We start from the raw sequence: 14,092 nt of genomic DNA on the forward strand, positions 1-14,092 counted from the left end.
GGAAGGAAGGAAGGAAGGAAGGAAGGAAGGAAGGAAGGAAGGAAGGAAGGAAGGAAGGAAGGAAGTCATTTGCCGGGAAATAGACATCATACCCTATACAAGAATTTAGGCATTCACACACTCACACACACACACTCACACACACACACACACACACAGTCTGACTAAAGGAAGGTGTCAAGGAAGGAAGGAAAGAAGTCATTTGCCGGGAAATAGACATCATACTCTATACAAGAATTTAGGCATTCACACACACACACACACACACACACACACACACACACACACAGAGTCTGACTAAAGGAAGGTGTCAAGGAAGGAAGGAAGTCATTTGCTGGGAAATAGACATCATACCCTATACAAGAATTTAGGCACACACACACACACACACACACACAGAATCTGACTAAAGGAATTTAGGCACACACACACACACACACACACAGAGTCTGACTAAAGGAAGGTGTCCTTAGGAGAGGAACACAAAAGTGTAACTTCTCTGAACATTTAAAATACTATTTATTGAAACAAACTCCAGGAAATGGAAACATGTTCCTTTGTTGGTGTTGGTGTTGGTTGGTGGTAAAGAAAGGGAGGGGGGAAGGTTGAATAAACACAATTAAGTTATTCAGTAGATACTATGTGGAAAATGACCTCTGTAACTTAAGGCAGGAATGGGAGGGGAAAACAGAGGGAAAACAAAGGAAGGAGTGACATTGTCTAAAAAAAGAAATGTACTTACTACCTGACTTAGGAAATGGTAACCCCTCTGTACAACACCTTAATAATAACAAAAATTATTTTTTTAAAGAAGACCAGACTTGAAGGGAAGCATGTTGTCAGAATAACTTAGTTTGATCACTTCAAGAAGAAAAATGTTTGGCATAAAGTTAAATTTTAGGAGGAAGATAGTGTCTAAGCACTTGAACAAAACTGCTTTAGGTACAATTGAATTTTAGTGGTTTTCATCTAAATCCTGAAGTAAGCATATCTGAAACTGTGGTTGTCATCACAAACTGGCTTTACTAGAATATTCTCCTTCAGTCAGTATTGAATTTTCAAAATGTTACTTGTAGATCTTAATTGAGAAAGAAGAGCAAACAATCATTGAAAGAAGAATGAATGACCCTAGACCTAGTCCATGCCCCCTGTCATTTAGAGACTTTGAATTATTTTATGCATTGAGTAGGAAGTAAGAGAATTTGAGCAGTTAACCTTAATTTGCTCAAAAAGAATGACAGGTTGTTTTACAGAAAGGTTTGGCAAGAAAATAAGTTTATCTTAATCTAAATTTCACTGGAATTGTAATTTAAAGAAACCTGTCCTGGAAGAAAAATTCCAGAAACTATTTGACAGATTTTTGTATTATCTGGTTTAAATGTTATTATTAATGTATTAATACATTTTTAAATTGGATGACTAAATACAGGGTTTTCCATACTTAATTTTCTGTATTTTCCTACTGTTTTTCAGGAGTGAGTTGGGATTTTATTGTGATATGTGAATGGAATTTCAATTTATATCATTGTACTTGTAGGAAATACAGCCCAGTTTGTTGCTGGCTTGGCACGTAAAACAAGTGGGTGGAAACTGCTCCTCAGGCTGGCCAGGCAGCTGTCTTTCAGACACATTGTTTATTCTAAGATCTTAGCTTTGCACGCTAATGCTATCTGTTCCTTCTCCTCTGGAGTCCCTAATTATTCAGCAGTGAATCATATCATTCATCAGTAAATGCTCTTTTCATTGTTTTTACAAATAAAATCCAGAGCTAATAGTCCTATATTACTATATTTCTTTCTTAACTTTCTAATATCACCATTATGGTTTTGCATCATTTTTTATCATAATATACAATTTTCAAGGGAGATATTATTTGGGCAAGTATTTGTTATGAAAGGCAATTTAAACAAATCACTCTTATCTCAGAATTGTCTCAGAATCACTGATAATTCTCTATTTTATGTCAGACCAGAGCAAAACAAATGGTAGAATTTTTCCAATTGAAATGAGGAAATGTATTTAGAACTAGTTAAATAGAAAACTAGTATTTCTTTGAAAATGGAAGTCAACTTTTATCAGTTCACATTTTGGCCAAGAGATAGAATTGCATCTATTAAATGAATTATTAAAGTACCCATGACATAGAGCAAGAGGACTAGGGTTTCATGCTCATCAGAGCAAATCAACAATACATCCCTTGTAAGTTGTTCATTCCATCTTTTTGTCTTAAGGAATTATAAAATATAGGCACTTTTTAATTTTTCACTAGATATGCAATGTGTAATAAGTAGAATAGTCTTAACAATTATTTTAAAAGTTGTAATTTGTTTTGATTGTAAATAGAGTATGGTTGTGGTACCAGTAAATCAAAATTTAAGATATATTTATTTAATGGATAAATATTTACCTTAAATTTAATTATTTGTACAACTATTCTAGTATCTTTCTCAGAAACTACTGAAACATTTTCTTTGTAACATAATGTAAAGTAGAATTTGAGTGTATTCTTTTACATGTTGAAAGTCAAAATAGATTTGCCTCTTGCTTTGACTTTTATTAGTGTACAATTAAATCTTTTTTTGAATGATCAACTTACCTGTAGAAACTAAAATGAATTTTATGATTACTGAAGCTTGAATTTTTAACAAAAGCAGCAACTTTTAAAGTTTGTTTTAAATACATATTTTCATTTCTAAGTGCAAAGATATTGCCAAACTGGCTCAGTGTATATTGTGTAATCTTAAAATTTTTGTATTTTTCTAACCTTTTTATATCCTTTTTTACTTTGAAGTATGGTTTTTAGAAATTCTTGTGGAGTATCATGTGAGTAGTTATATTCTTTATTGAGCAGTCTAAAGACTATGGAACTTACTGTTCTACAGAATATCTTTAAAGAAAATTTTTAATTAAGTTATTTATTTGAGGCTGGTCTCACTATGTAGTCCAGAATGACCTTGAACGCATGATCCTCCTACCTTAACCTCATGGTATGCAGGTGTGTGCCACTATACAGCCCAGTATAAGTTTACATTTATTTTGTTGAGCCTTAAAATTGACGTGTAACATAAGAATGTATTACTGATGTTGGATTCTAGGGGTAGTTCTAAAGTTAATTTTAGACTATTTCAAAAAATATCTTGAATAGAAAAAATAGAAAAATAGGATTTCAGTTTTATAATTTATGTATTTATGTTCAGAATGCTTAAATCAATTGCTATCTTTTAACCTACATGAAAGCTAAATAATAAACTACTTATTCATAATATATGCCATAAGCTATGTTACTTTGGTCACCTAGCTTTCATTTTTTCGTGTGTGTGTGTGTGTGTGTGTGTGTGTGTGTGTGTGTGTGTGTGTGTGTGTGTGTGTGTGTGTGTGTGTGTGTGTGTGTGTGTGTGTAGGCTGGCCTTAAAGAGCCAGTAGACTTTGGAGTCAGAAGGTCTGTGTTCAAATCCAGGTTCTACCACTGCATAGATTTAAAATCTTGGACAGATCAGTTACTTTCTAGGCCTCAGTATACTATTGTGAAAATTTAACATTTAGTACTTAATTAATTTATTTTGAACATTAAATTTGAAAATGCAAGAGATTATAATAGTAGCTGGCAATTATGAAGTTAAGAGATTGACAGCAGTTCGGGGTCAGGTGTCAGTGTACAAAGTCAGCTCAAATCCTGGTTCTATCACTAAATAATAATGTTAAGATCTTAAAATTTTTACTGGCTCATTCTGAATCCTAATATCTATATCAAATCAGGTTGGGTTTTAGGGAAGAGACAATGCAAGTAAAATACTTAAATAGCTCCTAAATAATAAGCACTTTGTAAGTGTTCAGTAATTGTTAACACTGTTAATACTTTGTCTTTTGAGTAGCACATTAAAAATTCACAATTTTAGGTTGTGGAAAAATAGTACATTTGTGAATTTGGGGCTATTGACCACATTTGCCAAGTTCAGTTTTTCATATGTGTAATATTGATTATTAGATATGTTCCTTTAGACATTTGGAAAGTCTTTTAAAAGAGGTAACATACATTTTAAAATAGATTCTATTACCTGCCATGTATGATTTACAAAGCTTTAAAAGGATAGGTTTATGATACATAAATTAACCATATTCTTAAGAATATACCTGATAGCAGATTCATAATATGGGATGGTTACAATCTTATACTTAATGAAAGTTTATTAGTGAGGTATAAGAATAAATTGGTATTTATTGACTGATATAATCAATAACATATCTTTAGTGTATCTTCTACTGCAGTTTTGTGCACAGATAACACTTAACAAATGTTTTAATCCTAGGAACTGTTACTGGCCATCTTTGGGTATCATATAATTTGAAGTAATAAATATTATTTTATTCCTAAAATAGAGATGAAAATAATGATCCAAGGTTATTACTATTTGTAATTAGAAATGGTTACTTACTTGTCTACCACCATTTAAAATAATAGAGTCATATGTCATATATATATATATATATATATGAATGAATTTTTAAAAAAATTTCTGGCACTAAGGCTTGAATTCAGGGTCTTTGTTCTTGCTTGACTTTTTTTTTTTTTTGCCAGTCTTGGAGTTTGAACTCAGGGTCTGAGTGCTGTCCCTGAGCTTTTATGCTCAAAGCTAGCACTCTACCACTTGAGTCACAGCTCCACTTCCAGCTTTCTGTGGTTAATTAGAGATAAGAGTTACATGGTCTTTTTTGTCTGGGCTGCTTTGAACTGCAATTCTCAGATCTGAGCCTCCTGATAGGCTGATAGGTATGCCAGGGCCTGGCTCTCACTTGGCTTTTTCTGATCTTGGTGGCTGGTACTCTCCTACCTGAGCCATGCCTCCAGTTCTTACTTTTTACTGGTTAATTGGAGATAAGAGTCTCACAGATTTATTTGCCTGGATAGCTTCAAACTGTGATCTTCCAATCTTAGCCTCCTTACTAGCTGGGATTATAAGTATAGTAACTAAGATTATATTGCTAATGGAAATTTTATAGGTAAATAGAGAGTTGTACAAATCCTCTATGGGCCTGTTTTTCTTTGTCCTAGTGGGGAAAAATTCTTTTAGAAAACAGTCCAAAGTCACAGCAAATATTAATCTAAAAATTTGAAGTGAAATAGATTTACCATTATGAAAGCGTAGCACCTACATTGATCAGTTTGATTATTTTGTGAGTAAAGTTTTTCATACAGAGTAAGAGGAGCAAAAGGGAATGATACCTCAATCTATGTAACTAGCATGGTGCTCAGCAGACAGAAAAGTAGTATTTTCCTCTCTGAAACATTCTGTTGACATTCCTCATGTATCATGCCAAAAAAGTAAACACTTCCCCCCCAACTAGCTATTGTCCTCTCTTCTATTTATCTCTTTATCCTTGAACCCTAAAACAAATGTCTCTCATCTTATATTTTTCATTGTAACTAATGGAATTCTAAGATTAGAATTTACCATTGCTCAATGCCATCACTACTGCTTCTTGTTTAAGAACTCTTATCATGTCTCTATTGTATCCCTACCTTATTCAAGTTTTCTAAGGGCTTTAACCAATATAGTTTTTCCAGACAAACCTGTACCATGTCATTCTGTAAATATAAGATCCTAAGAATGATATCCAAGACTCTTTGACAGTTTAGAGCTTGCTTTTTTCTTCCGTCACAATTTTCAAGATATATTCTTGATCTTTCATAGGTAGAAATGCACTGATCCATTCATTTTTCACTCGCAATGTCTTTGTGTCCACTCGGTGGCACTATGCTAGTGCACTGAAGATGCATAGGCAACTGGGTAGCAGGATTGCCACTTGTGGTGTGCTTATGGAATGCCATTTCTTTGGTCCTGTGATTTTATCTGTCCTTTCACTGTTGGTGGCATTTCTATTAGCCTGTTGTACTAAACTCAATTATATATCTTTTCGGATCCATTTTGTGACTTTTCTGATTGTGATTCTTCTTTGTGTTCCAGTAATTCATATTAATATCTCAATTATAGTTTTTATTTTATATTACACTTACTTTTTATAGCTGATCTTTTCAGTACGTTGAATTTTCTTAAATGAGAAGGAGGAAGATAAAAGAGTAGCACATAAAAAAACAATGAGGTAAAGGATAAGAAAAGTCAAAAGAAGAGAAAGAAACCAGACAGCAGTAACTGGATGGGGTTTGAATTCTTAGTGTTCTGCCTACTAGCTGGGCACACGTTTCATATCTCTGTTTCCCAGTTCATAATGAGGATGAGATAGAATCTCTGTGAGAATTAAATGACGTTACATATGGAAGGTGCTTGAAGATGAATGGTACGTTGTACATGCCATATATGTTTCTTGCTAGCCTTCTTTGCCCGAACTAGGTTTCTCTCTGCTTTAGTTTTGAAGAGACATCAGCTTTTCAGACTATATAGTAACTAAGCCTGGTTAACTACTTAAGGCATTACATTGCTGAGTATGTTTTAGGTCTGGCTATGAGAACAGTTCCTATGTATATTTGATATTTGCAGTATAATTTTGAGGTACTGCTCTCTTGCCTCTTCATGCTAGACTTTTTACTTGTCTGGAAGCTACTAGAAATGCTGATGATAATCTTTTAGTTCTCTTTTTTTTTTGTTGTTGTTTTTTTTTGGGGGGGGGTCCGGTTGTGGGGCCTGAACTCTGGGCCTGGGTGCTGTCCCTCAGCTCTTCAGCTCAAGGCTAGCACTTTACCACTTGAGCCGCAGAGCCACTTCTGGCTTTTTTCTTTTTTTGCTTATGTGGTGCTGAGGAATCGAACCCAGGGCCTCATGCATGCAAGGCAAGCGCTCTACCACTGAGCCACCTTCCCAGCCCCTTAATTTTCTCTTTTTTTTAACTTCATTTTTTGGGGGTCTTATTGCACACCATTGTTTTTATGCAATGTGCCTCACCTTGTTTCGTTAAAATACTGTTTTCTTTTCGAGCTATATGCTGGTCTAAGGGCAAGACAGGCTAGACTGATACCTGGGTGTAACTTCTTAATTCTAATAAGGAGTTCTGTCCCTCAAGGCCAGCCTGGCATCTAGCTAGCAGTCTACTCTTCCTGCCCCTTTCTTATCTCACTTACGTTGCATTTCTCTTCCAACATCACTTTTGCTTCATCTTCTTCGGCGACACTGTTGACCAGCTTTCACAGACTGTAATATCATACTTGCAGGTCCCGCTAGCATGCCTGTCTTTCCTAAATAATGAAAATCTAGATTAAAGCATCAGTTGGTGACCTCATTTGGAACAAACAAGTTAGGTGCTAATTACCATGACATTGGGAGGAGATACATGGTAGGTGCTACTTAAGTGATGGAAGGAAATACAGTTGCTTTTAGCTTGTAGGGCATGTTTGAGGCTTAGGAGTCATCTCACTACTACTTGTAAGGTACTAGAGATACAAAAAACCAGTTCCTGTTTAGCTCCCAATGACTGATGCAGTAACAAATAATGGGAATACTGAAAGGGAAGAGAGATTGCTGGGGACTTCCAAAGTTGGAAAGTTTAATCTTTTCCCATTGTAGAAAAATCTCTTTCAGTAGTTTCATGTATTCTCTGGAGACTAAATTTTGATAGCTCCTAAGAACAAAGTTACAGTGACATTTTGTCTGCAGGGATTCACACATGTGGTCCCTTCTGCCTTGAACAGTGTTAACTTGTCTAATTCCTGTTAATTCTTAAAATAGAATCAGATCACTGTAACTTTAAGAAAAGCTTCCATGAACTTTCGCCACTGGCTCAGGTGTTCCAGTAGTTCTAATAGTCCCTCTTGTTCCCTATTCAAATTCGATTGCACTGCGTTCTAACTTCCTTTACTAGATTGTTCAAGGAAAGAAAAAAATTGGGCAAACCAGGCGCTGTGTACATAACAATGCCTGATGTGTGGCTGAAGCCCCCCAAATATTTGTTAGTTGAATGAATGAGTGAAACGAAGAGCTACGTTAGAAAAGTTGACCATTCTAAGTAAGGGAAAAAGAATGAACAAAAGTAGAAGAGTGGTATTGAATATTATTGATTCTTAGGCAGTAGAGTAGAATGGTTTGACTGGAGTATATTTTGAAAAGGAGAATAGAGAAAGAATTTAATAGGTAAATGTCAATGAAGCTGTGAGGTCAATCATCGTAAATGTCTTCATGAATTTGATAATCTCTTTGCATGAGAAATAATTTTTCTAACTTGTGTGTTACCATTTTTTAATACTTTTCAATGTATGAAACACTTGTTAATTGCCTATTTATAATGAATTTTGTAACTTTGAATGCTTTTGAGTATATTGAACAACTCATTAAACTCGATTTGTTTTTTATAAACTATTTTAAAAATAATTAAAATAAGGCAGTAATCTAATTTATGTATGGGAGTTTCCTTCTTATTTGTAGCTTACAGTAAAAATGCTTACAGCTGTGACTTTTTTTTCTCTAGTATCTCCAGAAGCAGTTGGATTTTTGTCAGCTGTTGGGGTGTTTATTATCTTGATGCTGCTCCTTTTTCTCTATATTAATAAGAAGTTCTGTTTTGAAAATGTTGGAGGGTTTCCAGATCTTGGTTCAGGATATGATACAAGGAGGAATTCACAAGATAAAATGTGTAAGTATCAGACAACTCCTTTTTTATCTGTACTATTCTTTATTTTAATACATTCAATAACATATTGGGTGGCATGTAAGCTTATATTTGAGTCACTGTTCTGTAAGAATAAAAGCACTGTTAAGTGAACTCAGACTTGTCTTTCTGTGTCCCAAAAGTACAAAGATTTGCATAAAAGTAAGTTGTCTCCTATCACAAATGAATGTTTTTGTTTTTTCATTTTTATTGTATGATTTTGAGTCTATAATATGAACAGATATGCTTTAGAAAGAAGGAATATCTTGGTATGTTATACAGGTTAAATGCATTGCCCAATAGCTCACTGCTCATATCCCTCAAAGGCATTGTCTTTACACAGCTGTTGGATAATATTATTGCTTGAGGGAGGTATTTTCTCCTTGCAGTTTAGTATATAGATAAATACTGCATCTAAAAAGTAATGCTTTACTCCCTACCATGGCACCATAGGCATTCTATTACTTAGTATTACTAGATACTAGGAAAGAAGGCTATTGTACTGTTTGTTTTGTTTTTCCTTCCTTGAGAGTTCTTGTTTTATATTTTTTTTTCAGTTGTGAGTCTTGAACTCAGGGCCTGGGCACTGTCTCTGAGCAACTTTGTGCTCAAGGCTAGTGTTCTACAACTTGAGCCACAGCACCACTTCTGGTTTTTGAGTAGTTAATTAGAGATAAGACTCTTACTGAGACTTTTCTGCCTGGGCCAGCTTCAATCCACAATCTTCAGATCTCAGCCTCCTGAGTAGCTAGGATTATAGGTGTGAGCCACCAGAGCCTAGCTGTTTTTCTTTTAATAATTACAGGAGTTTTTTAGTTGTTGTTTTCAAGGGCTTGTTTGTATAAATGATACCAGGAGTAAGTTGGAATTTATATAGGTGGTAATTTAAAACTGTTTTGAGGAATAAGCATAGAAACCTTGAGTATGTGTGTGTGTGTGTGTGTGTGTGTGTGTGTGTGTGTGTGTGTGCTGGAGAAATTCTTTTCTAATAACTGAAAGGTTGGGTGATAGACCTATTATTTAAAAATCTATGGATTACTAAATTACATTTTGAGTTTTTTGCATTGGGAACACTATTACTTTATGGGTTTTGGCTCTGGTAATTTCGATGTTTCTCATATTCCACTGCAGTCCTAATTTTAATCATTTGTGTGGACTGTACTAGGGTATAGATGTCTTTATTAGCAGGCTTCAATAGTTCTCTGGGTCAGCATTCCAATATTTCTGTTATCTAATTACAATAATTTACAATTATTTATGATCCCAGGGTTTTTTATTTATATAAAAATATATAGTACCATACTAGAACATTTTAAAATATTTTTATTTATTTATTTTTATTCCATGTATTTATTTTGGTGAGTGATTCTGTACACGGAAACGAGGCCTTGCAATACTAGACAAGTGTTCTACCACTGATCTACATCTTAACCCCTATTAAGAGAGAGAGAGAGAGAGAGAGAGAGAGAGCTCGAGCGTGTGTGTGTGTGTGTGTGTGTGTGTGTGTGTGTTAGTCTGTTGGTCCTGGGGCTTGAATGTAGACCCTGGGTACTGACCCTCAGTTTTTTTTTGCTGAAGCCTAGCACTCTGCTACTTGAGCCATAGCTGGCTTTTTAGTAGCTAATTGAGACTCACAGTCTTGCCTGCCAGGACTTGATTTGAATGTCTGTCTTTAGACCTCAGCCTTCTGTGTAGCTAGGATTACAGATGTAAGATTACAGGAGTGAGCCACCAGCACCCGATTAGGTTTTTTTTTAACTGAGCAATAAAATTTTCATATGTTAATGTAAGCGACATTTCTAAATTAGAAAAATCTGTATTTTCCTATCTGAAGATTTGGAAAGAAGAGTGACAGGTTTTTGGGGGGGTTGTTGTTGTTTTGTTTTGTTTTTTGGTGGGGTTTGTGGGGTTTTTGCATATCTTTTTAATGGTTGACATAGAGCAACCAGCCGGATTCTAGTATCGGCCTGAACAGTCAGTCTAGGATCTTGAAAACCCCGGTTTGCACTTGTAAGCAAATGAGTGAAAATGGTAACTTTTCCCTTTTTGTTATTATTAACCTAATTTGACCTTGAAGAGCCAGTGAAAAGATCTCATAGACGTTATTAAGTTTCTGAGTCTTGATATTTTTCATTCATTAAATAGAATTAACATTTACTCATAGAGTTAATATAAAATCCTATATATTTAAATGTTTCAATTATGCCTTGCACATGCCACTCAGCAGATGTCCATACTTGTTCTTCCTTCTTCTTCCCTCTGTGCCAGATTGTGTAGATAGTTTCTTCTTAATTTCTTTATTTGAAATTAAATTGGTAGTCTGTCTATAGGAGTTGTTCTCTTATGTAGACTATTAATAAGTAAATTAAAAGTACATAATAAAAGTGTTTTTTATACTTCTTCTTTCAGGTATAAAATTTAAAAGAAACAGTAGTATTTGAGGGGAAAACGTTGTCTTGCTGCTGTTATAGTTATGGAGTGGGAAAAAAATGTCATTATATTTAAGCCAAGTGATTTGATTTTTGTTTTTGGGGTCTTTTTGGAAGAGTTTTTACTTCAACTTATTTCTCCCAAATGAGATTAAAAGCCACAATGTGAAACACTAATACTCAGCTCATACATAGCAATATTTAAATAAATAAAAGTTAAATTCAAGTTCCCAAGTAGTGGATACTTTGAGAAGAGCAGATTTTGTGATTATACCTTTTGTGAACAAAGAATTGGAATATGGCATTTTTCAAAACTTTTCAACAGAATCTGCCTTCGGTGTCTTCCTTGGTGGACACAATTAGTAGTGCTGTGGAAGATCTGACCACTGCTGTTGGGGAGGTGAGCTATGCTTTCACTGACTCCGTTGCTGAGCAGGTGACAAGCATGATGCATGGCTTTCACCCAGAAGAGGAAAGCTCTGCAGCACAAGAAACTGCAGGTTCTTCTGCCACAAACAATGCCCCTCTACCAGAAGTCTCCAAAATCAATGCTTGTCAGAAAGCACAGTCCAATTTAGAACACAGAACAAAGCAAGTAAATGATGCTAACACTTCAGCTTCAGAAATGTGTGATCAAGGAATGCATGAGGGAAGATCACTTAGCCATATTGATAGGCAACAGACCCTGTTAAATTATCAGGAAGCTGATAATGCTGGTGATTCTTCTTTGAAAGGCCATAATATGAGTGGTAGAGTATCTGTTATCAAGCAGAGTACGAGGACTGGATCTGCTTGTCATGAACTTGAACATAATGACACTTGTAAAGCAGTTGGGTTAGTAAGTTCTAGTAATGACAAAAATGATTTAAAGCAGTTAAGATACCATGAAATGAAAGGAAATCACAATGCCACCATTGGCATAAACATACAATGTGAGCAAAAGAAGTTTATTGCTACAGATAAGAATGAAGGAGAAGAATATACTAAATCTCAACATGCATTTATGGGAAAAGATCAAGAGAAAATGAGGCATTTCAACAAAAATAAGCATCTTACTAATTTAGAACATGGGAATCATTTAAAGAAAGCTGAAAAATACATTAAAAGTAAAGGACTCAAAGGGAATGGGTATTCAGGAAATGAATGCTCTCCAAAAGAGATTCTGACACACAACCAACATACGATACAGAAATCAATTATGAAAGAAGACATATATCCAGCACCATCGGCTAATCCTAAAGATAAATTTTCTGGAAAAATCAAAGAACAAATAAACCCAACAAAATACTACAGATTGAGAGGAGACATAAAAACAGAGAAAAATGAAGCCAATTCTGCCAAACAAGGAACAACAAAGAATAAACTTGAAAAACATTGTAAGATAACACTAGAAAAAGGTGAGGTCTCCTAATGTTAGTTTGAATGGTTGAATTTTCTCTAACTTTTTTTCAATTAGGGAAACATCCAAATCTCTTTTCCTGTTCATGTCTATATATCAAGTTTAAGACTTCCTTGAATCTTCTGACTGCAAGACATTTTTAGAACCATTCAGTTTTTTATCCACAGAATTCCTGGATCATTCATATATATATATATATATATATATATATATATGTATGTATGTATGTGTATATATATATATGTATACCTCTGTGTGTTACACCTGATCAATACATAATTTGGCCAGTTTTTGAGGAGTCCTAATTTTTCTTAATTATCATTTAATTTATAATGAAAATCTGTGATTTTCTGAAGTAGTGTGCCTATTTTAGTGTGTTTATTTGTTGGGCTACACTTGCATTTAAAAATTTTATATTTTAGACTGCAAGCATGGCTCAAGTGACAGAATAACCTGAGTTCAAAATTCCAGTGCTGCCAAAAAAGGGAGACAAAAGAAAAAATAGTTATTTTCTACATCATATATTTAATATTGTTCTTCAAATCTGCCCATATTTTTTCATCACATGCTTCAGAATCTTTATTCACTTAGCCATACAATGAAACATTTTTATAACTGTTCAAGTTCATTCTGAGTGTACATAAACTATATTATTCATGAGTTCTTTATATAGAATTAAGATTTTGTGTAAGCACTTACAGTTTTCAACCATAATTTTCAAAATATTTCAGTTCATGCTTTTAGTACATCCTTCTGAGACTCCTTAGTCATTTTTAGTTATTGCTGATCCAATCACAAGGCCAAAATATACTGACTTTTATTTATAAGATGTGTAAATGACTTTTCTATAAGTTCAGATTCTCATAAAATAACAAAAAGCTTAGTTAGCAAAGGAAATTGAGAAAAGCATTCTTTAGTTCTTCTACATGGCTTATAAATAGTAGATATTAGTATTTACCAATTGTATGACTGTTTTTAAAATGGGATAGAAGAGGTTGATCAGGATGGATGGGCTCACTAGAAACCAATGCCAGCCTGTGATAAATATATCCATTTAGAGTCTATCCGTATGGCCAGGATGGAGTAGAGGGTGGGAGGTCAGATTCAGAATGTTTTGGTAGCCCTGGTTTAGTTCTGGTAGAGTTATTACTTGAAGTAAATACATAAGACATACAATTAAGAAATATAGGTTTTTCATTTTATTTAGCAAAGGACAATAAGTAGTAGTATAGGATTTTAAATTTTGTTTTGCTTTGCGTTCACTAAGAAGCAAAGCACCTAAAGAAGGTACCTAAAGGAAAGGGGTGGTTTGGAAACGATGGGTAAGAACGTTAAAAGGGGTGACATTGATCAAGATGTATTCTATTTCTAAACTGTTTTGTTGAATGACAACTCCTTTGTACAACTACTTAAAGATTTTATATATATTAAAGAAGTGGGAACTGAGCCGGTCGCTGGTGGCTTACTCCTGTAATCCTAGCTACTCAGGAGGCTGAGGTCTGAGGATTACGGTTCAAAGCCTACCTGGGCAGGAAACTCTGTGAGACTCTTATCATCAATAAACCACTCAGAAAACTGGAAGTGGTGCAGTGGCTCAAGTGGTAGAGCACTAGCCTTGAGCTGAAGAGCTGAGGGACAGCACTCAGGCCCAGAGTTCAAGCCCCATGACAGA

General features: G+C 34.6%; 1 protein-coding gene across 2 annotated transcripts in view; it reads left to right on the forward strand.

The window, feature by feature from the left end:
- Syt14 (synaptotagmin XIV) overlaps window positions 1-14,092 on the forward strand; it is a 125,447-nt gene that overhangs the window by 26,584 nt on the left and 84,771 nt on the right. For both annotated transcript variants that reach the window (XM_013015152.1, XM_013015151.1), the window contains exon 2: window positions 8,413-8,577. In XM_013015152.1, the coding sequence (XP_012870606.1) occupies window positions 8,466-8,577 (112 nt within the window). In that variant the 5' untranslated portion in view covers window positions 8,413-8,465. The remainder of the gene's footprint in view (window positions 1-8,412; window positions 8,578-14,092) is intronic.

This window comes from Dipodomys ordii, unplaced genomic scaffold (genome assembly GCF_000151885.1).
Source record: "Dipodomys ordii isolate 6190 unplaced genomic scaffold, Dord_2.0 Scaffold26, whole genome shotgun sequence".
NCBI lineage: Eukaryota > Metazoa > Chordata > Mammalia > Rodentia > Heteromyidae > Dipodomys > Dipodomys ordii.